Raw genomic sequence first — 25,000 nt, forward strand, 5'->3', positions numbered from 1 at the left:
AGGCAAGTGTGCAAATCTCTATGCCATCCTGCCAGCCCAAAGAAAGGATAAGGTGCCACATACAGTGCCTTCAGAAAGTATTCACACCCCTTGACTTTTGTCACATTTTGTTGTGTTACAGCCTGATTTTAAAATGGACTTGAAGAGTGCTGTTCACTGATACTCCCCATCCAACTTGACAAAGCTTGAGCAAATCTGCAAGGAAAATTGGGAGAAAATCGCCAAATCCAGACGTACAAAGCTGATACACACATATCCAAGAAGGGTCGAAGCTGCAATCGCTGCCAAAGGCACTTCTAAAAAGTATCGTCTCAAGGGGTTGAATATTTATCGACGCAAGACATTTCAGCTTTTCATTTTTATTAATTGATTTGTTAAACTTTCTAAAATCATGTTTTCACTTTGTCGTTATGAGGTATTTTGTGAAGATCGGTGACAAAAAAAAAGTTGAACTTAATCCGTTTTAAATTCAGGCTGCAACAACAAAATGTGACAAAAGTCGAAGGTTGTGAATACTTTCTGAAGGCACTATTTATTACAAACACAAAAGCATTGGATTATTAAGGTTTTATGGGTTTTCCCATTGTTTCAAAGAGTGGTTTGAAAAAAGAAAATAATAATGATAACAAAGCACACAGACTGAAAACAAGCTCAAATGAGTTAAGATCCTCGTCCTCTTAACGATGACGTCATAAAAACGAATATGACGTCATTGTGATGTATCAGGTTTGCGATCAATTATCTGTGCTAATGCCTGGCTTGATTCCCACAAACAAAATTCAAACAGCTTGCCGAGTTTCGGAGATAATGGTATAGGCGATTTCCATTAGCGACGATATTATGACGTCAACTTTTTTTTCTAGGAAGAATTACCAAAGTCGGAGATGGTTACTGCCTGCGCAGAGTATTTTTACATATATACGCCAAGTTTCAGGAAGTTTCGATGAAAACTGTAGGCTGTGAAACAAAAAAGTCCACAAGGAGAAGATGAAGAACAACAACGTGAGTAAGACTGAGAGATCCTCCATGAGGATCTAAAAAGACACAAGTGGACATTTGTATGATTTGGAAAGTAATAGCTCAGTTAAAGGCATATCAATGTAACAGAGGATAAAAAAAACTAAATTTCTACCACAACAGAGTATGAAAGTTCGGCAGAGAGGGTCGACAAACCTTCACGTTATGTATGCTCATTATATTGCCGCAGTCATCCATGTACTGCTTCAAGTCTTTTTCCTGAAGAAAACAAACAAACAAGATGTATGAGTATTTTTCTTAGTACCTTTTATAGAAACAGTGCAATTCAAAAGTAACAGCAGCTGTAACAAAACCCACATGACCAAGACAAGAAGGAAAACAAAAAATGCTGGTTGATAAGAACAGAACGTCATCCTGAGAAAGTTCCATCACTCTGTCGTACGTGATTTCTCTGTGCGTTTCCACATCGTCACACCTTGGCAATGGTAGAGTGGTACCTGTAGCTCTCTAAGGTGCAGTTATTTAATGTCAATGCTCTTATTGCATATACTTTCCAAAAATTCTGACCAATGATCTTTATTACCCCCATTAACCTTTCCTAACCTAATCATCTTGCTTGCTGGCTTTAGTGTTTCCTTCCCTCCTCCCTCTCCTTTTTTATATATATATATATATATTTTTATCTTGCCAAAACAAAGTTTTTGCAAGATATGTTAGTCAGCTTGTATGTTTTTTTTTTGTTTGTTTGTTTGTCTGCAATCACGTATAAAAAATTCTGCAGAGCACAGTTATCATTGGAAATTTTTGTAACTTCGCATATCAGAGGCCTATAGAGGTCCCTTTCAGTGCACAAAATTTTGAAGGTCAAGGTCAAAGGTCAAGGTCACTTTGGCGCAAATCAGGGGAGTCGACGAAACCCTTATTTTTTGAGTAATTTTGATTGGATCGTCTTCAAACTTCATGGGAATATAGTTCATCGTCTGGCGCTCAGCTGATTAATTTTTAGTGGCGATTGGCCTTGACCTTCATGGTTAGCGCCTCAGGTCAAACATATTTGACTCCAAGGTCAAATTTTCAAGTTTTAGGAACCATATCGTGTAGTACCTCAAATTGAACACCTCGACGAGTGCTTTCTAGATATGTCAAGCTTGAGACATTATGACGTCATTTGGTGACATTATGAGGCAAAAGCATATTTTTCATGGTTACTCTGTAGAACAATTCTCATCGGAATCTCTCGTAGGCAGATATTCCTCAAGGAGTCGCTCCTGGTGGATAGCAGCTCTGTTCACCTCAGTGTGACCTTAAAGAAGTCACACGTGGTCACCTTTTGGCAAGATACGGGTCACCCTGCGGGTGGCATTGGTTTATTTTCCTGTTGTTCATTCCCTGGAAGGTTGTCCCACTGTCAGTTCTACCTTGCTGTTACATGAACCTTGCTCCAGTAAATAAATAAGCAAATAAATGGTGGGTTGGGAAGGGGGGAAGAAGATCGATTTATTCAAATGGAAAATTAAGTGATGACAGTTACATTATTCATGCACATGCACAGTAACTTGAAATAATATTTAAAAGGCAGCCAAGACTAAAGAATACTTAAAGTCTCAGAAACCCCCACCAGTTTAAAACTGCAAGTTTCGAAGAACCATCCAATCACAGATGCATCTCACCATCATCAAGGAAACCTGTCATCCAAGCATGCTGAAAACTAACTACCTGTCTCATCAATGCAATAACTTGGTTGCGTGCATAGTTTTGACCTCTCAAGGTACCTACCAGGTATTCAAACACCAATGTAAGCGTTTTTTCTGTATGTATAATATCGTGGAGTGTGACGATGTTGGCATGCTTGAGGTCCTTGAGAAGCGATACTGTGGGCAGTTTGAGGAAGTAAAATAGGTAAATTAAAAACAAAAATGAAAATTTTCAATCATACATGAAAACAGTGGTGGGGGGAATCAACATTTAAAAATTATAACAAGAGTCACACAAGCATTTAAAATGCACTCATAAAATGAAAGATATCTTCATACAAAATATGAAAGAGCTTGTCCATAGCATTCCAAAGTTTGTCTCCAGAAATTGCTGTCTTGTTAACTTTCACTGTTGACATGTTGGAATTTTGGGTTGTCCTCCCTCCCTTGACGAGAGGAAGTAGAAATATACTGTAATATAGTTCCTTTTCAATATGTACTACAATCGTGTTGTTTCGGCAAAAACAAAGTTTAACTTCATATTTGTCAAACCATTTCCTGTGTCGTTGCAAACATCTAAAACACGACAAACATTTATTTGCATACATTCCTTTATGCACCATTAATCTGGCCATCATCTTTTGCACATTTAGCAAGCTTAGAAAACAAACTATTCAACCAAAAGTAAAGTCATAGTCAAGAAATACCACACAATCGTCAGAGTTGTCGTATTCTTTTTACTTTTGAGATTTGCATCAATAAATCACGGGAATTATTTTTATCCTGTAGAAAATAACACCAATTGCTAAAGAAACATTTTACGTTATTACCTCCACCACCGAAAGAGGGCGGAGGTTATGCTTTCACCCCTGTATGTCTGTTTGTCTGTGAACAGGATATCTCAAAAAGTTGTCGACAGATTCAAACAAAATTTGGGAGAGAGATTGGGTGTGTGACAAGGACAAAGCAATTAACATTTTGGTGAAGATCAGGATCTGCATCTGGATAGTCAGATTTATTTGTGCGATTCTTCACCATTGAGAGACAGAGCCAAAACGATATACAGCACGATATCACAAAAAGTTATGAACAGATTCGGACGAAACTCGCCGGACAGGTTGGGTGTGTGACAAGGAAGAATCGATTCGATTTTGGTGAAGAACTGGATCCGGATAGGAGACATTTAAAATTTTTAAAGTGATTCTTCACCATTGAGAGATGGCGCCAAAAACGATATATAGCACGATATTTCGAAAACTTGGTGGATGAGTTGGTTAGGTGACAAGAACAAGCCGATTGCATTTTGGTTCAGGTCTGGATTCAGATCCGACCTATTAGTGGGATACAAAACATAAACTGTTCAGCCTGACAAAGGTATGCGCTCTACCGAGTGCTGTTCTCGTTTAAAGTTGTGCTGATAACACTGGATCAATAGTTTAAAACATAACTACATCATTTCCTATTCAACTGACATGTAATGAATGTCCAAAACGTTTTCACAACAGAGGCAAAACCAGTAGTTTGATTGTTTAATGTAATCATTAACATAATGGCTACTTTCCAATGCTACAATTTCTGTCCAAACTACTGTGCCAACCATCTTTGCTTAAACCGCACTTACTTTACTTTTTAAATTATGCTTACCCCACCCCCACCCATCCCCCCCTAAATCCACAACCAACCCCCACCTCAGCAATCCATTAATTCTTATACGAGTATATTTTAATCATGAAGTTGTATATTACCATCATTTTATTCAATGGCACTCTTACCGCCACCCATACAACAAATTAGTACAACTGGCTCTATATTAAATCAAGACCAAACAACACAAACTACTCAATAAACACTTTCCCCAAAGAAGATTCCAAAATTGAATACAAAACGGAACAAACACACACTCAGGAACACAAGATGGACAAAAAATAATCAATGCTGGTAAAAAAAAAATCATTTAACATTCCAGAAATATCAAAAATGTATTGTAACCTCACCTGCTCCCGTATTGTGTAACCCCTGGGGATCAGTGTTGAGCTGCGGTACTATGGGGTGCACCCCCCCCCTTTCGCCACAGTTAAGGAATACCCATCTAGAAACTCGTAAATAAGCAGGCAGACTCAGCCTGGAAAAATATCTGATAACTGATAAGGGTTGCCCTCCACGGCCAAAGATGACTGTTCGCAAATAACATGTGAACACCTGAGAGAGCTTATTTGTTTACAGTGTAGGAATTGCTTGCCCATACAGCCACCATATTCTGAGATAGCAAGCAATCGGACCCGATGTCAAAGAATATCCGAGAAGACCAGCCCCCTTCAGTTTAACACAGGAATTTGGAATTTGGCCAAGGTGTCGGTGAGAGCTTACCGATAAGATAACTGATAAACCTCCAATTCGCCCTTGCTATGCGTGCAATAGGGCAAATTATTTTGGTGACTTAAATGTGAACCATGAGTAACTTTGACTCATGAGGCTGTAACATTCCCAGCCTCGCCATGTTCAGCTTCTCGTTTTGCAACTCCATAAACTGCTCATAACAATTACACCTCCACTGGCGCGAGGTAGCAAAGCTATTAGTTTACCACAGAGAAAATATCACAGAACAACCAGAGTCGAATGATGAAATAATTTTTGAGAGTGGAACAATCAAAGACAATTCGTGTAAGCAGAAGAATCAATGCCTGAAAAAAGAATTAAACAACTGGAAGGGCACTCTTCGACCTCGCAACGTCGCCAGATATGCCTCCACCCCCATTATGACATCATTATACATACTTGTAAGAAGTTTGATTTAAATCCCTGAACCCAGATTCAAAATATTAAATAATTCTGGCTGCCAGACCATGTATTCGATCCGGTTCAAATTTCAAACATATTTCCCATAACGACTAGATCATAATTGTGATGTTTCGCGTCAATTGATGAAGCGGTTTAAGACAATTTTTTAAGATTTTCGTTCAATCCAATATGGCTGCCAGACCATGTAACCCATTAATTATTTGTGAACGCCCTCGTATCCCCAAGGCTTGGGGAACATGTGTGTGAAGTTTCTCCTCGATCTGTCCAGCCATTCTGGAGAAGATGATTTTTAAAGGTTTTAGGGCACATCCAATATGGCTGCCAAACCTTGTGACCTATGATGTAATATGTGGAGAACTTTTTGTTCCTCACGGATGGGTGGTCAGATCTGTAAAGTTTCCCCTCGATCTGTTCAGCCTTTTCGGAGAAACATGTTTTTCATGGTTTTTATGTTTAAAAAAAAAGGCTGCTGAACCTCATCGTGAGCAATGACCTCATCAATTTTCATACTGATCGGATAAAGTGTTAGACGTATACAATTATAATGTCACGAGCCAAACCCGTGCTCTGCGCGAAGTCTCGAAAGTGAGAGTTCATGAGGACGTCAATATATCCAGTGTTCACAATGTGATTTATAGAATTTGTTTATATACAATGTTTCTTGTGGAATTTTTTTGTGTCAAATTCACCTTCTGAGGTAGTCAGCATGTGCAGAAGAGGGTTTTACATTGCAGACGCTGTTTTCTAGGAGTGGCATTACGCCTCTCAGTGGTGATGGTCTGTCAACGACAGACGTAATGACGTCAGCGAATGACGGATGATGTCATTCACGTCATTACGCCTCTCAGCGGTGACGTCACACGTCGCCATGCAAACAAATGTAAAAATCAGAAAATCGCCCAAAATTCCCAAACCTGTCCGTCTGGCGCGATCTCACATCCCAGGTTCATTCTCACATAGGCGACAATCTGTATTATTCTGTTTCGCTAATGCTGTTCATTAGCCCACAGAGCACCCGCATGCCGAAAGTGGCGACAATCCGTCCAGCAGTTTCGGAGGAGATACGTCAAATTACGCACAGACGTTAACAGAAATAATGTATAGGATAACGAAGCCACCGATGACATCATCAAAAATGACACTTCTTTCCCATGGGGAGTACTTTACATGTGCCAAGTTTCAATTTTTTCCTTGTTGCAGTTTCAGAGATATAGAGGTCCAAAGTTTTCCTTTTTTCCAGCATAGCTGCCACAACACATGACCTATGACATCACAATCATCATTAAAACAACATTCCATGTGAGTCGTCGCACCTATGGTGAAAATTTTGCATCAATCGGTGAAGCGGTTGCAGAGAAAACAGAAAATTAGCACAGTATGTACATACAGACGAACAACCCAAAAACATAATGCCTCTGGCGACTTCGTCAGCAGAAAAAGAGAACTTGTTACTGGATTTTTTTTTGTGCTCAGTATTTTTTGTTGAACAAGATGATAGAGCATTGAGAAGAGAAGAAACAATGTTCACAGAGGTCCAAGCATTTCTTACCTTCTCGGATGGCTGTACAAGGTGCACCCTCCTCATGCTCCAACCGGATTTCCTTGAGAGCCACCAAATTGTCCGTCAGTTTACTGCGGCCCTTAAACACCGTGGCATAGGTACCCTGTGCATGAACAAACTCACAATGTCAACAATTCGCCTTTATCGTGCTCAAAAAAAAAAAAAAATTACAAATCAGAAAAGGCAGGACCAGTAGAAGTTGCTTTTCTTTTCGTGTGTAAAAGCTTGTAATAAAACAGAGGTTGTGGGAACCACACTGACAATGCAAAAGCTTTAAATCAATATAGGAAATAATAGCTTTTCAGAGAGTAAAACTTGCATTGATATGACAGCATGATTAAGTGACTACCTTCCTTGTGTGTCTAATGTTAAAAAGAACAGAAAACCCTCTGAAGCTATTATTGTAAGCACGCACTTGTAAAGGAGAGTTTCAAGCTTACAAATTATTGCCATTTCTCTGATGTAAAAGTTCTGAACACTGAGGCAGAGCACCATGTGCAAGGCACATGTGGTGTATTATAATGTTGCAATCCCTCCTCGGAGTTTTTTTTTTCTGTATCCATCTTGTCCACCACATGCATCCTCTCCTACCCCTCCAACCCCCCATTCCTCCCCACATCCATTGTTTGTCCAAGTCTCCCTCTATCTTGGCCTTCCACTCTGCTGCTGGTGTCCCCCCCCCCACCCCTCTCTCTACTGTTGCCTTTGTGTGTGTCTCTCCTCTTCCTTTTGCATCCTATTTTGTCTGTTACGTCCTGATCCGTTCAGTGTACTAGCTCTTCCACAAGCCTCGACAATGTATACGAAAAAATCCTCACCATAAATCAATTGAAAAGGTATTTCTGCAATAAGCCATTAACATCAATTGTTCTTCTCCTGAGCAATTTGAATTCATCAACCATTTTTGAAAAAAAAAAAACTACATAGATGCAACTCGCTCTTATTCGATAACTTTACTGCTGCAAAAAAATTAATGTTGGAAAGCCAAAGGTCCTTGCTGTAATAAATATTACACAACAGCTGAGTTGTATCTTTACCTTTATTGCAGCAAAATGAACCATGCTGGCCAGCAAGTCAACTATAAAAAGAAGAAGCCCTCCAAAATTCCCGACCGATGCTGACCGGACAGGACATGTTAAGGTTTGTGTTAGGGTTATATAATAAAAAAAAAAATTTGACACATCTTTGTCAATTATGTTAGTATAGGTTGCTAATTCGTTGTGCTTGTTCCTTCTACATGGCTTGTGATGTTTCTTTTCAAATAGAATTGTCAGCAAAAGGAAATTGACCAAAGTTTCCTCTTTTTTTTCTTTTTTTTTTCCACCAGCATAGTTTAGCATCAGGATGAGTATTGGTCAGCAACATTTCCTGCACAGTGAGTAATTAGTATGACCTTACATCTATAGTATACATAAGTTTGCATTGGTAAAGAGAACAGGTGTGAGTGCTGAGACTCTTAGATGACTACATTTCAACAGTGATGGAAGCTCTAGTTTTATGTCTTAAATTACAACCAACGTTTCAAAATGCTGCATCGAGTGAAGTCTGTTTACAAAATCCGTTTCTATTTACTGGTGTGAAAAAAGCCATTTTTCCTCAATAACACATGAGATGGATCGAGTACCATTTGGAAAAGCACTATCCAATTGGTTGATCCACGATTATGCCTCAAATTTCTGATTCCGGTCAGAAGTACAATCTATACTATACAAGAGATGTTTGTCTGTCTATCTGTCTGTGTCACCAGTTTTCTCATAGAGGGTCAAACGGATCTTCAACATACTTTCAGAGGTTCATCTGCAAGTGCCAGGGAGTGCTTTATGCCAAAAAAGAAATGTAGTGAATATAAAAAGTTGGATTTTTTAAAATTTACAAATCACTCTCCAGCGCATAAGCCTTTGCAGCTTTGTGAAAGCTAATATACCAGAGAGTTGGTGTCAAAGCCACCCAATGCTCGCCTGTTTATACATTTATCGTTTTAAAAGACTAATCTAATAATTAATATTTTTTTATAAAGCATTGCAGTGAAGTCTGATCCAAATAATTTTAAAGCAATATATGTGTTTGTATATTGTAATCAGTAACAAGAGCGCAAGTGAGCACAATATATGCCCGAACAAGAAGGTATATACAGAATTGTGCTACCACATGGAAAACAGCATCCTGGTTGCCATGGCAACCACTTTAGATGACGAACGTATGTTGCGACACACCGTCTCCCCAGTCTGCACCTATGTACCAAATATGAAACGTGAAAGTTGAAAACTTTGGGAGTTAGAGTGCAGACAGGAACGGATGGAAAACAGCATCCCGGCTGCCATGGCAACCACTTTAGATGATGAACGTATTTCGCAACACACCGTCTCCACAGTCTGTACCTTCTTATTCTTCTTCCGGCTGCTCCCGTTAGGGGTCGCCACAGCGGACCAACTGTCTCCATTTCGCTCTATCCTCCACATCTTCCATTGACACTCCAACCACCCGCATGTCCGCCCTCACCGCATCCATGAACCTCTTCTTTGGCCTTCCTCTTCTCCTGCCTGGCGGCTCCATCTTCAGCATCCTTCTCCCGATATACTCTGCTTCCCTCCTGTGCACATGTCCAAACCATCTCAATCTCGCCTCTCTCACTTGGTCTCCAAACCGTCTTACCTGCGCAGTCCCTCTAATATACTCATTCCTTATCCTGTCCATCCTCATCACTCCCAAAGAGAATCGCAGCATCTTTAACTCTGCCACCTCCAGCTCCGCTTCCTGTCTTTTTGTTAGCGCCACTGCCTCCAAACCATACAACATAGCTGGTCTCACTACCGTCTTATATACTTTCCCCTTAACTCTTGCAGCTACCCTTCTGTCACAAATCACTCCTGCAACTCTTCTCCAACCACTCCATCCTGCCTGCACTCTCTTTTTCACTTCTCTCCCACACTCTCCGTTACTTTGGATAGTTGATCCCAAGTATTTAAACCCATCCACCTTCCCCACCTCAACTCCTTGCAACCGCACCATACCACCACCCTCCCTCTCATTTACGCACATGTACTCCGTCTTACTCCTACTGACTATCATTCCCCTTCTCTCCAGTGCGTACCTCCACCTCTCAAGGCTCACCTCAGCCTGCTCCCTACTCTCCCTACAGATCATGATGTCATCCGCGAACATCATAGTCCATGGAGACTCCAGTCTGATCTCGTCCGTCAACCTGTCCATTGCATCACCATTGCAAACACGAAAGGGCTCAGAGTCGATCCTTGGTGCAATCCCACTTTTACCTTAAACCGGTCCGTCATTCCTACCGCACACCTCACCGCTGTCACACTGTCCTCATACATATCCTGCACGATCCTCACATCCTTCTCCACCACTCCCGACTTCCTCATACAATGCCACAACTCCTCTCTTGGCACCCTATCATAAGCTTTCTCTAAATCCACAAACACACAATGTAACTCCTTCTGGCCTTCCCTATACTTCTCCATCAACATTCTCAAAGCAAACATCGCATCAGTGGTGCTCTTTCCTGGCATAAACCCATATTGCTGCTCACAGATCGTCACCTCTCCTCTCAACCGAGCTTCCACTACTCTTTCCCACAACTTCATGGTATGGCTTAACAACTTTATCCCTCTGTAATTTCCACAGCTCTGCACATCACCCTTGTTCTTGAAAGTCGGAACCAGTACACTTGATCTCCACTCCTCCGGCATCCTCTCACTTTCCAAGATTTTATTAAACAATCTGGTTAACAACCCCACTGCCATTTCTCCTATAGTCCAGTTGCCAGGTTGAGTACCTTGTTGTTGCGAGAAGTGTATTGTTTTTTGATGGTTTCGTACTCGCATGGGTCTATAGAAATTTTTTTAGCTTGGTTGCCGCAGTGGCAACCTTGGGGAACTCCGATAAATTTGCATAAATCCAAGATGGCCAACAAGGACGGAGGTGGAAAATAACTTTTCAACCAATCAACCTACAATCACGTGTGATACATTTTTTTCCGTATAATTTCGAGGTGAGGAATCGATTTCTGAGGTCAGTTGTGTGGTTCGGGGGTCAAATTCAGGGTCAAAGGTCAAGTTCAATGTCATTTTTGGACTATTGAGGGGTTTAAAATGTTTTGACCCCTGCATCAACTGCAGATCACTCCTACTCGATAGTTGATGAACGATCCCATTGATTCTAATCTCACCTCTTCTTCTTTTCAGAGAAACGTATGATGGCTGACTCAAGGTGTCTTCTCCCAGTGTGTCACGGAGAAGAAACAAAATTCACTGAGATCAGGATCAAGAAGCTCATCTCGTGCGCCAAATCCCATGGAGATGGCGACCTGCAGGCTAAGCTCCAGAACATTATTGATGTTGGTGGAGATGCGGCAAGCATCGCCTGCCACAAAGGTTGCTACTGTACTTATACATCAAAAGAGAAAATTGAGAGAGTGAGAAAGTCACAGAAAAGAAAGGCTGAAGATGAGGGTATAAGGACAACTACAAGGCCTCATACACATGTAGCTGACAAAGGTGTGTTTGAATACAAACGTGATTGTATGTTCTGTAGTGAGGAATGTTTACCCATTGATGATAGACACCCAGAAAGAGGGGACCGCGTTCGTGAGTGTATGACCAAAGAACGTTTTGACACAGAACGTAACCCACTCCCAACTATGAAAGATATGCTCCTTGATGTTGCTGAGCAGCGTAATGATGATGTCACGAGAAGGGTCAAGTTGCACCTTGCTTTTGTTTCTGATCTACCTTCTGCTGAGTGTAAGTACCACGTCCGCTGCTGTAACAGTTTCACGAAAGTCCCCACATATGCTGATTTGCCAACTGGTAGTGCAGATGAAAATGCTCTGAAGGAAGTCATTGAGTACATGAACCGAGACAGGTCCAGAATATGGAATAGTGTTGAACTGCATTCCCTGGACTCAGATCGAGGTGGCAAGTTCGCTCGACGTGACATGTTAAGCAAGTTGACTGACTGCATAAGTAAGGATGTTATCGTTGTTCGGGTAGATGGCTGTGCTGCCATTGTTGGTTTCCGTGAGTCCGTTGCTAAAAGTCTCAAGATAGTTAAGGTAGATGATACGGATGAGAGGAGCATTGCTTCTGTGGTGAGGCAGATCAAGCATGAGGCACGGTCGGTCAAGTACAGCAGTGACAATTATGACCTATCAGAGTTTACACAGGCCAACACAATCAAGGCGACCAGCCCAAGTTTGTTGAAGTTGGTTTCGGACCTGGTCTCCGGTGGTAAAGTGACCAAGAAATCTTTGAGCCTGAGCCAGTCAATTCAGAGTCACGTTACAGGAACCAGAAATCAGACAACATTAGGACTGGCCGTCAAACTGTTGCACCGGCACGGCAGTTCCGAACTTCTCAAACCCCTTCATGAGCATGGCTTCACGACCTCGTACGATGAGGCCCTGAGATTCCGAAAATTGGCCGCTCGTCTACTAGGTGACAATGCACAGGTTCTCCACCAGTTCATGGGGTTGTGTAGAACTGTCGGCGCCATCTTCGCGTGGTTTGACAACTTCGATCTCCAGGTATTCACACCCAATGGTCGACGCACCACCCATGTCCTCTCGCATGAATTCCAGCAACCTCATCCCACAGGTATGCTGGAGTATGGCCGCGCTAAGCCAGGGATGCAGACCATACTTGCAAAATCTGCTGACCAGCAGGCTCCACCTGAACTTGACATCACGAAGTATGGGTGGGAAATAAAAGATGGCACCCCAGTACCAGCAACCTCCGATCAGCCCCCAGGACCCCAAGATCTCATGGATGTAGTGCCGTGAGGCTGTAAGGCGGCGGTGAAGGCGTGCGGCACTGAACGTTGTCGCTGTCACCATGGAAAGATATCATGCACTGTGTGTTGCGCTTGTGTTTGGCATGACGCCTGCTTCAACCCATTCAAGACAGGAGACGAAGACCAATATGAAATGGAAGAGGAAGGAGAAGCAGATGTGGAAGATGACGAGGAAACTGAACATCTTGATCTTGCATTCGGCTCTGATGATGAATGGGAGTGATCGACATTACTGAATAAACGCTTGACCACCATCGCTCTGAAAATGTCATTATTATTATTATATTTCATTTTTGGCTGAAAAAGACCTTGAACTTCACCTTTGACCCTGAATTGACCCCAAATCACAATTTTGACCTCAGAAATCGATTCCTCAGGTCAAAATTATACAGAAAAGAGGTATCACACGTGATTGTAAGTTAATTGGTTGAAAAGTTATATTCCACCCCCGTCCGTGTTGGCCATCTTGGATTTATGCAAATTGCGGAGTTCCCCAAGGTTGCCGCTTTGGCAACCAAGCCAAATTTTCTCTATAGACCCATGTGAGTATGAAACCATCAAAAAACAATACACTTCTCATTACAACAAGGTTGAGTACAGAACATATACGGGTGGACTACTAAGCACTTCCATGCCTCCACTGGTATGTCATCTGGGCCAACCACCTTTCCACTTTTTATCCTCTTCATAGCAGTCCTAATTTCATCCTTACTGATCCACCCCACTTCCTGATTCACTATCTCCACCTCTTCCAACCTGCTCTCTCTCTCATTTTCTTCATTCATCAGCTCCTCAAAGTACTCCATCCACCTTCTCAACACACTCTCCTTGCTTGTCAGCACATTCCCATTTATGTCCTTTATCACCCTAACCTGCAGCACATCCTTCCCAGCTCGGTCCCTCTGTCTTGCCAATCGGTATAAATCCTTTTCCCCTTCTTTTGCATCCAACTTCTCATACAGCTCGTCATGTGCCTTTTTCTTAGCCTTTCGCCGCCACTCCTTGTACTCCTGCCTACTTTCTTCAGCTCTCTGACTATCCCACTTCTTTTTCGCCAACCCCTTCTTCCTTATACTTTCCTGTACTTCCTTGTCTTTCCTGTATTTTCCTGTCTCCACAGTCTGTACCTATGTACCAAATATGAAACGTGAAAGTTGAAAACTTTGGGAGTTAGAGTGCGGACAGGAACGGATGGAAAACAGCATCCTGGTTGCCATGGCAACCACTTTAGATGACGAACGTATGTCGCGACACACCGTCTCCACAGTCTACACCTACGTACCAAATATGAAACGTGAAAGTTGAAAACTTTAGGAGTTAGAGTGTGGACAGGAATGGATGGATGGACGGACGGACGGACGGACAGACAGACGACTGGTATCACATTATATGCCCAGATATATGTATATATATATATATATATATATATATATATATATATATATATATATATATATATATATATATATATATATATATATATATATATATATATCTATGGCATATAAAAAATAGTGTGGTAGATAAAAACATTAGAAAGGAAAAAATAACGCACCAAAAATTTTAACATTTTCACGCTCACGCTGACGCTGACACCGACGCTCACGCCGGGGGTATCGCTATAGTTCTCTGTTCTTCGAACAGGTGAGCTAAAAGTTATCCCTGACCCCATTCCTTTGTGGGTTTTTAGAAGTGTTTTAGGCTCCCACAAAAAAAAAACAACAACATTTGATTTCTTCAAAATGCTAACAGGATTAGAACAGCACCGGACAATGTCGGGTACCCCCTATCATGATCGTGCTCCGTAATTATGACACATTAAATAAGCTCTAGTTGTGGCATGACAAATTATGGTAGAGCAGCATAAGCAAAATGAACACATTAAGGAATCGTTCTTGCAGTTCTTTTTCCACTTCTGTGATCGTATCCCTCTTTTTCACCCCGTGTCCTCCTCTTGCCTGCATTCTTCCCCAAATCCCTTATTTCTGCAAGTCTTCCTCTATTTTGTCCTTCAACCCTGCTGTTAGGATGCTCCCCTCTCTTTCTACTGTTCTTTTAATTCTGTTATATCTTGATCCATTCTGTGTTCTACCTCCTCCAGAAGCCTCAACACCATAAAAAAAACTAGAGATTCATAGAACACGATACCCCGTGCTGTGTTCCTTTGAGCTTAATAAAACGATGATTTTCATGATTGTTTAAAAAAAACATCCGGAAGTTTAGTGATATTGAAGCAGTCCATAACACAACCTTTATGCACCACCCCATTGGACATTTATTCAAATTGAAGTGCTGTACTGCAAAACTGAAGGCTTTGGAAGTATTATGACAAGTTCAAGTATATAATTTGTGTTCTACAGTGTTCCAGCATACAATTAAATTTTAATAAAATAACGATTGCAAAGGTCGTATAACTATATTAATTCCGGGTTTTACTACCATTTTTTGCAGTGTCTATTATAGCACCCTACTGAACACATTACAGTCATTCGTGCGAGTTGATGGTGTCCTTTATGATATCCTTAAAATCAGTGAGTTTACTGTTTGAAATTATTTACAATTTTGTTTAACTGCTAAGCAGGCAGAGAGAGAGAGAGAGTAAAAATATGATCTCACTCCTCTGTGGATGTGTATTCGGGATGAATTCAGTCAAAATTACAGTAAAATGAAAGACTTGTCTTCCTATTCATGTTCCAATTCATATTCAAATAGAAAACATTCAATTTAAAAAAGTTGTTCCTCGAAATTAAAAATTAAAATAAATTGAAAAATAAATAAACTCGATAATAAAAAATAATTCCTCATAAACTGAGGATCAAAGACTGACCTTCATAAACTGATAAGATGGATGGATCGACATGAACCAATTACTTAACCCTGCTTTTCACTTCGCATGTGTGGGGTAAAAGGCAACAATATTCTCAGTAAAGTTGATGAGCACCAGGGTTTAAAAGTCACTTGGATAAACAATAAACTATTTAAGCATCCCAGCAAAAGTTTGGATGGACATTTTATGATGTATATGGTAACATGCAAGGCAGATATCATTCAAAGAAAGTGGTGGGGGGGGGTGGTGGAGATCATATTCAAAGATTTTCAGCAATGTACTTGAACATGTACACAACCTCTGTATTTACCTCTCCGAGTTTGTCCAGTTTTGTGTAGGTTTCGAGCTTGCCAAAGCCAATTTCTGACTAAAGGAATTAAAAAAAAAAACATGTTAAAACTTTACTGCTGATATTATTACAAAATTTACATTTCTATCATTACAGTGACCAATGTCATCAAAATATTTTGTCAAAATACAAACTCTTGGGAATGTTAAAAAGGTATTTGCACAAACAAAAGTGCAATTAACAAGACAGCAAACTTAACAATGCAGAGTCTCGCTGGGTATTTTAGCTTGCATTGGATCTGAGATTGAGTGATATATATTGTGACGGTTTTCAGAGTCCCTGGGGAGGTACATACCAATACACATAAAGACACCCAAGTATAGTTATCTCTGTATTATTCTGTTTAGCTAATTCCCCCCACATCCCCTCCATGTTCAAGGTGATGGGGAACATGTATTGTGTTTGTAGTAGAATCAAACCCCATAATGACCGTTTTCTTTGTCTCTGTCTCTGTCTCTGTCTCTGTCTCTGTCTCTGTCTCTGTCTCTGTCTCTGTCTCTGTCTCTGTCTCTGTCTCTGTCTCTGTCTCTGTCTCTGTCTCTGTCTCTGTCTCTGTCTCTGTCTCTGTCTCTCTCTCTCTCTCTCTCTCCACTTTGCGCACCACAACTCCATTCACTTTACAATTGAAAACTTGTACTTCACCATCGTAACGGCAACAAAATGATGCCTGGTGGTACGATGCCACACCTGGTCACCAGCCGCATCATCATGCTGCTGAGTTTTCCCCACCCCGACCAAACTTCCAGGTTTCAAGTGTCCAATGGGGTGAGCTGGATCATGGAGCGGTCCAATGGGAAGGCAAAGCCCGACTGGCTCCAACAGCGATGGCGAGGGTGGAGCGGCGATAATGCAACAGCGCTTGCTGGCATGGAGGAAGCAGCACAACTGAACTGCCACACAGCCCCAACAGGTTGTAAAAACTCGGACCAGAGCACAGAACGAGGCCGACGCATCGGGGGATCGACACAAACAAGCCGATGAACCTGCGTGGACGAGCTGTTGACCACAGCGCAGTGGAAAGCTGGTGAGTGAGTATGAGCGAATGAGGTACCATGTAGGTGAACGGACCCAGCCAGCAGAGAATTCCCAGACACGTTGGCCATACACACTGACTCTCACAATCTTTCTCTGGCTATCCGTATTCTACTTCGGTCCCTTTGAATGCACTTAGCTATCAATGAGTACCAATTGTCATTTTCAGGACTCACTGACTGTCACACCTCACGCTGTTCCCTCAAAGCACACGCAGCCACTCTCTTCACATCTCCCCACATGTCGCATCACACCATCTACTCTCTCATTCTTCCCCCTCTTTTTGGGGACCCACATAAACCTGTCGGCTTACGTACGATAAGAGAGAGGCCGACAACAAGCATCACACTCTTCCCTCTCCTCACTCTATCCCTCTTCCTTACCTTGTTTCCCTTTATGACTGAGACGCCTGTTTGTCAACCTGTGATAAGTGACTGAAGAATAAGAACGGGCTTATGTACTAGTGGAAAGGATTTATTTTATGAGACTGCCTTGTACAAATGTGCCGTTTGCTTACTCAACAAAAACCGTTTCCAAACTGTCCGCTTGTTAGCTTCCATTGGTTCGACAGTCTGTATGTAGTAACAGGGAGTTCACCCCCGCCATTCCATGATGGGTAGCTTTTAGCCAAAGTTTCCTCTTAAGATATTGCTCGGCTGTCTGTTAATCACTGTGGGACATTGAGAGCACGGTACTCTATCTGGAGGGTTTAATTCACCACAAAAGTAAAGCTGATTCAGACGCTGGACCCTGCCTGAATTAAACGTCTTTGATGGTGTCAATGGATTGTCACGAACCTGCCGCAGAATTATCTGCGGAGCGACCGCTTCAGGATCGTCGACCGTATAGTGGATTCAAGAACTCCCCTCATGATCCCGACCAGCAGTGAATCCGGAACAATATATATTTTTTTTAATGTCGAAGGCTTCAGTCACGGACTAAATAGTCCTCATCAAGGCCAAGCCTGAATAAAAGAACTGCATTGATAGAAAGGTAAGGAAAGGGAGAATAGTCTAAGAGTTTTGAGGAAGTAAAAAATCTGCTTTTTGAAAAGGGGAAGTTCATAAGTGTTTGGGAATACGTGAGAAGGTAAAGAGTTCCAGAGTTTGGCAGTGGAGGGGAAGAAACAAACATTGTAACGGCCTATACTTGAGATGCCAATGGCCACACAATAATCATGTGATGTAGTGGCTTGTCGAGTATTCCTTGGTCTCACTAATAGTGGAGGTTCACAAGCAGCAAGTTCTTGCGAGCAGAAACTAAAGTAATATCTGTAGAAAAGGTAAAGAGAGCCTACTATGTGGCATAATTTGAGCGGATCAAGTTTTGAGGTTAGAGTGGTGGAGTTAACAAGTCGAAGAACTTTGGATTCAATTCTGTCCAGCAAGTATGTGGAGCTGGAACCTCCCCAGATGTTAGAGCACTATTCTAGACAAGGACGAATCAATCCTAGATATATAGTTGGAGCAACTGTTCAGAGGAGAAGAATCTTTGACATCTGAACAGGACTCCTAATTTCTTTGAGGCAGACTTAGCTATTTTCGTAATGTTTGGATTCCAGGATAAATTTGAAGTTAGAGTAATACCTAGTAAGTTTATTGTATCACATGGTGTAATTGGAGAGCTTTCAAAGGAGATTGAAGTTTTAGAGTTTTAGAGAAAGAGATGAGAAGAAATTGAGTTTTTGAAGCATTAAACTTAACTTGATTACATTTTCCCCACTGGGAGATCTTGTCCAAATCTGAATTTAAAGAGGTGGCTGTGATGAAACGAGACGTAGATCGAGTGAGGGAAGATGGGGCAGATGGGAAAGACATGGAGGAATGTAATGTTGAGTCATCAGCGTACGAGTGCATTTGGTTATTTGTGGAAGAAAGAAGGTCATTGATAAAAAGAAGGAAGTGTTTGAGACAGAACGGAACCCTGAGGAACACCGCTGTTGATAGGGAAGGGGGTCGATGTTGAACATTCAACAATTACGGAGATAGAGCGGTCGGAGAGAAAGCTCGATATGAGAGAGCAGAGTGAAGGAGGAAAGGCGAAAGAGGGAAGCTTGGATATCAGACCCTGATGCCAAACTCTGTCAAAGGCTTTTGAGATATCAAGGCCGACACCAAAGGATTCCCCAAAGTCTCTAAAAGAAGAGGCCCAGACATTCGTAATGTAAGAAAGGATATCACCTGTCGATCTTGCCTTGCGAAAGCCGTATTGGTGGTCAGATAGAAGACTGTGAGATTCAAGGTGCTTGAGAAAATGGGAATTGAGAAGATGTTCAAAGACTTTGGAAACAGTAGAAGTCAGAGCACTAGGACAGTCGTTAGAAGGGTTTGAACAATCATCCTTCTTTAAAATAGGCTGTACGAAGGTGTGTTTCCAGGTAAGAGGAAAAGTTTGGGTTTTTGAATAAAAACAAAACAAACGAGCAAGCACGGGTACAAGTTCTGAAGCACATTCCTTCAAGACATGGGGAGGAATGCCATCTTGCCCGTAGTCCTTGTTTATGTCCAGAGAGAGGAGTATTTTTTTTTGACTGCATGAAAAGAGATTATAGGGAGGGACAGAGGATTGGTGAGGGGAGCATCAGAGGGAGATGGAATGTTCGAGTCATCCAGTGTGGAGTTAGAGGAGAAAAGAGAACCAAAAAGAGTTGCTTTATCGGTCGAAGAGACAGCGGTACTATCACCGGAACGGAAGAGTGAAGGAAAGGTAGAGAGACATTAATTGTTGGAGATACTTTTGGCTAAAGACCAGAAAGATCTATTAGTGGAAGAAGATGACAGGTTGTCACATTTCTTTTGAATAAAGGAATGCTTTGCCTCACGAATAACATGTTTGCAATGATTTCTGGCAGATATGAAAGCTGAATGCGAGTCTGAGGAAGAAGAGTTATTTCCATGTCCAATATGTGGCATCCCTTGGATGAATGGCTGCAGAGCAGGAAGTATTGAACAAATAATTGGTCGGCGAGATAGACTTGAAAGAGAAAGGGATATAAGCCTCCATTCCTGCAACAATAACGTCAGCTATACGTTCAGCAGAGATAGAGGCATCGCCCAAGGAGAGGCAGTAGTCTTTCCAGGGAAAGTCAGAAAATAAGTTTTGTAAACCAGTCCAGTTAGTATTATTGAAATGCCAATACTGGTGTTTCGGCGGAGCAGTTGAATGAGAAAAAGTGGTGATAAGTAAAGTGATGTTCACAAGATTGTGATCAGAAGAACCAATTGAAGGTGAAATTGTGTAGTTGCAATGCGATTGGAGGTGAATAATAAATCCGCAGTATTAGTCGTGCGGTCATGACGATCTGGGATATGGGTTGGGTGGGTGATAATTTGCTCCAAATCATTAAGAATGGAAAATGTAAGAGCTTCAACTCCCCCAACATCTGTGTGGGAAGCTTTCAGCCACTCCCTGTGGTGTACATTGAAGTCTCCAAGATAGAGAAATTCTGCTTGAGGGTGTTCGGATGTCATGGCCTCATGACAGGAGTTAAGACAGTTAAACAAAGCTATAAAGTTTACCGGGCGTAGTGGCGTGCGCCTGTAATCTGGCTACTCGGAGGCTTGGGTTGGAGGATCGCTTGAGGACGGGAGCTCTACGCTGGGCCACGCTATGAGGGTGTACGGCAGCCCGGAATCATGGCAAAACCCAATCCTTATCCCTGTGTCGTAAGAGGCGACCAGGGTTGCGTCAGGAAGGGCATCCAGCGTAAAACCTATGCCAAATCAGTATGCGGATGATCCGCTGTGGCGACCCCTAATGGGAGCAGCCAAGAGGAGGAGGAGGAGGAGGAGGAGGAGGAGGAGGAGGAGGAGGAGAAGGAGAAGGAGAAGGAGAAGGAGAAGGAGAAGGAGAAGGAGAAGGAGAAGGAGAAGGAGAAGGAGAAGGAGAAGGAGAAGGAGGAAAGAAAGAAAGAAAGAAAGCTGTAAAGTTTGTAGAATTTGGAGAGCAGTAAGTGAAACAGAGAAAGATAGTGATGGTCGGGAAACAAATCTTAAGCCAGATGACATCAAAATGTTGAGATTCGAGGTCCACAAGGCGTACAGCAGGCATGTTGATGTTGGAGTGCACACAGACTCCTCCTTTGAAGCGGAATCGTGAGTGAAGGTTGTAATTCGAAATGTTTTAAGAATTAACAAGAACGTCATGTGATAATTGGGTATCTGAGAGAAGGTCTCTGCAATGTTCTAAAGTAGATCTGCATCACAACAGAGGAATGAACGCGCGCGTGCGCACGCACGCACGCACGCACGCACGCACGCACGCACACACGCACACACGCGCGCACACACACACACACACACACACACACACACACACACACACACACACACACACACACACACACACACACACACACACACACACACACACACACACACACACACACACACACACACACACACTCCTCTGACTTTTTGGAAATGGGTGAGGTTCATGAAAATGCATAAACCTGACTCATCAAGACCAGCATATGGAAAATATTGTTAAAGTGTTTTTATAAAGGTGCCAAGTAAAAACAGAGAACCGGAAAAATTGTAACAGGACGAGTTTAGTCAGGCAGAAAATAAACCGGCACGTTTCAACAAGGGAAATTTTAATCCACAATCTTGATATCGGGAGTTGTTTTCAGGAAGCAACCTACTTATGGACATTCAGTGCGAGATTCAAAATATATCGCTCATTCTCATCACAACGCAACCCATTCCCATTACAATTGTTATCAAACTTGGACCGATCCAAAGACAATAGATCAGCTCAAGGTAGGAGATCATCCAAGATCTACCGATTGCAAATTTTACAACACTGTGCATTCTCATTAAAAAAATTATTTTTAAATTATAATACGATGTTACAAATATTATGTAACATTAGAAGGAAATTGGAAGAAATAAAATAAGCCAGTTATTTTCGTTTGAAGTGTGAAACGTTTCTGACCCAATAAGGGAACTAAATAATAAAATTAAAAAACAGGGACCTGTACGCCTTCAAAGGGAAACAAAAGGAAGCAACACAAAAATGGAGTTTTCATGCAGCTGCAAATATCTTCTCGACCTCAAGAAAAAAAAAATTAAGGCCACTGAAGATATTTAAATAATGTCCCAAATTTTTTTTACTGAATTGTTCGTTCAAAAAGTTTCCTTCTGTTGTGACATCAATTGTGATGGGGAGGAACCTTGATCATTATGGTGACATCTCAGATGAAATCAGAGAATTTTAGTGATGTGATAATTATCCCAGAGCATTTGGGATACAAAGAAGAGAGGTGAAGTAGAATCCATGTGATTTACTTCTTTTTTTGTGGATGTGACAGGTGATGGAAGTAGGGGACACAAGAAAGCTATAAAAAAACCCCACAAATAGGAAAGGTTCTTATGTACTCTGTCATATATGAGTATAGTCTGTCAGGTAACAGAAGGAAGAACAGAAAATAAGGGAATACAAATGGCTCAGATGATGAGAAGGAAAGTACAAGTATTCATTAGGTGTTTTGTGATGTTCTCTTTCCTTCTCACAATTGTCTTGTCTCTGACATCATCCGCCCCATCCCCCTCCTCCCAATCTCTCTGCTCCACACCCCATCCAAACTTCCTTTAGATAGGAACAAGTATAACCACAAAAGGGTGTTGTACAATTGATAACTTATCCAAGTCGGACGTCAACAATGCAGCAGTTTTATGTGTGATCATTGCATTATTGCAGCCACTTCATTGCGGAAGATAGTTGAGGGTAAGCATTATGTTTCCATTTGCTACGAGTTTATCTCCTTAGACAGGAAAATACTTCTATATTGATGTATTTTACTTAGTGCTCAATAATATCATAAATCACCAATTTCCACAAGCAAGTGAAGGCCAAGGTTAAAGCTGATAATGTGCGTGCATTGGGTGAACCTCAAAAAAGCAATTTCATAAGAGGATAAGATTCCATTAGAAATCAAATTCAGGGCTGAATAACTATAATCGAGAGGATGCCACTGACTGAGTTACTGAGAGTCTCCAAAGGGAGGGGAAAAAAAATCAAATCTGGATTAAATTCCATGACTGATTTTAAGCAAAATAATCTACTGGTTACCTAGTGTGAAAACCACCAAGAGAGTACGAGTGTTTCAACTGCCTGAAGCAATGCCAAATATAGGGCTGGATGCAATCGTCAAGTACTGACCAATGAAACTCGTCGAAGCCGCCGGCTGAGAGGCCTGTCAAAGGGTGGACTATTCATGGCAAGGCGTTCCAGGTAACCCTCAGGAAGTCGGATGTCCGCAGGCAAGGAGAGACGCTTGTTTACATCCTGCCCAAGAATGTTGACTTATTAGCGATTATTGAAGCAACAATTTCCCCTTTTTAATAGAGACTAAAAACATCCCACATTAACTATGATTCTCACATCAATTTACCCTAAATATCTCCCTTCTCAAAATTTATCTCAGACTTCCTTCGAGAAGCTAGAGAAAATCTCTTAACCCCTCTGCATTATTCTCTACTTAATTGTCCATCAATTCATGGCATTTGTTTGCTACAATCAAACTTCCCTTCGGCCAACTAGACAAACAAGATCTCCTCATTTCACCTCCTGTGAGATCCGTCGATTATGTCGCAGACGAACACGCACAGGTGATTGGACCTCATCTGATGAAGTTCCTGATGCCTGATCGCTCTCACCATCAGAACCCATCCTTTGATTTTCAAGCATACCTGGTGCAGGCAAAACCTGGAGGTTAGTGATCAAACATGCATGTTACAGGTTAACTCACAGCAACACACAAGATCTGTCATATAACAGACTTAGATGGTAAGCAACTTTAAAGAAAATTCACCATGTTTGGACTTTCTGAGATTCGCTCTAATTTTAAATTACATCATCTAATGTGCTCCTGTCATCCCAAAGGAAAAGGGAAAACCTCTCCAAAGAACAAACCATCCTTCTGCCACCCAGAAGCTTGTTCCCGCTAATGGCTAATGTAAACAAATCAACCAGAAGGCACGTGGTGCGATCGGCGGGTAAATCGAAAATGGGTGGAGCGTGATGAGTGCTCCTCCGATTTCCATTACCTGCACCAAAGCATCACCTCCAATCCGGAGGCTTCGTCCCGGTGACTGTCGAAGACAAAGCTTTCTGGTCAACATTGATTAAATATCAAACGGAGCCGCCTATCCAGATTTCTGGCTAATTTGCCCTCATCAGGACATTTGTTTGAAGATTATGCGATTTTACTGTGCGAGACAATCCGTGGCTGATGCTCACCATTACAGCCAGGAGCTACAATTGATGTATAAACAATTAATGTGGTTATCGCTGATGAGCTATTTCCACGGTATGCCATACTGATGAGGACAAATAAGCCTGATATCTGGATAGGTGGCTCCGTTTGATATTTAACCAATGTTGACCATAAATATTTGTCTTTGAAAGAGTCATATGTACTTTGAAAGACTACATATATACATATACATGGAGATAGATATATATATATATATATATATATATATATATATATATATATATATATATATATATATATATATATATATATATATATATATATATATATATATATACATATATATATATATATATACATATATATATATACATATATACACATATACACAAGGCGCCACGAGGAGGAGTGATGTAAGGGTTCTGGGCGTTCTGGGCCCTGTTCTTTTTCTGGTTTTCATCAATGATCTCTCGGACTCTCTGGAAAATCCTCTATTTCTCTTTGCCGATGACTCCACCCTCTGCCGTACCATCTGTCATCCCTCAGACCGGCAAGCAGCAGCTTCTTCGCTCACTGCAGATCTGGATAAAATCACAAACTGGTCCAACACGTGGAACATGTCTTTCAATCCAGACAAATCTCACACTCTCACTATGTCTCTTCGAAAGGACCGTTTACAAAACCCCCCCATCCACTTTCTCAACAATCCTCTGGAAGAAGTCTTTTCTTTCAA

General features: G+C 41.6%; 1 protein-coding gene and 1 long non-coding RNA gene across 5 annotated transcripts in view; one reads left to right on the forward strand and one right to left on the reverse strand.

Annotated features, from left to right (window-relative positions):
* Positions 1 to 25,000, reverse strand: part of LOC147018970 (cyclin-dependent kinase 17-like) — a 184,362-nt gene that overhangs the window by 97,946 nt on the left and 61,416 nt on the right. For all 4 annotated transcript variants that reach the window (XM_085899102.1, XM_085899101.1, XM_085899100.1 and 1 more), the window contains exons 4-9: positions 23,616 to 23,740; positions 23,211 to 23,336; positions 15,978 to 16,034; positions 7,021 to 7,135; positions 2,755 to 2,849; positions 1,174 to 1,236 (exon numbers count right to left, since the gene is read on the reverse strand). In XM_085899102.1, coding sequence (XP_085755228.1) covers positions 1,174 to 1,236; positions 2,755 to 2,849; positions 7,021 to 7,135; positions 15,978 to 16,034; positions 23,211 to 23,336; positions 23,616 to 23,740 — 581 coding nt within the window. The remainder of the gene's footprint in view (positions 1 to 1,173; positions 1,237 to 2,754; positions 2,850 to 7,020; positions 7,136 to 15,977; positions 16,035 to 23,210; positions 23,337 to 23,615; positions 23,741 to 25,000) is intronic.
* On the forward strand, positions 7,392 to 11,372 carry LOC147018972 (uncharacterized). The gene is made up of 3 exons (XR_015062600.1): positions 7,392 to 8,172; positions 8,360 to 8,407; positions 11,235 to 11,372. It is a non-coding gene; the product is annotated as an uncharacterized LOC147018972 (long non-coding RNA).

This window comes from Eptatretus burgeri, chromosome 10 (genome assembly GCF_056783735.1).
Source record: "Eptatretus burgeri isolate ZD-2024b chromosome 10, Ebu_testis_v1, whole genome shotgun sequence".
Lineage (NCBI taxonomy): Eukaryota > Metazoa > Chordata > Myxini > Myxiniformes > Myxinidae > Eptatretus > Eptatretus burgeri.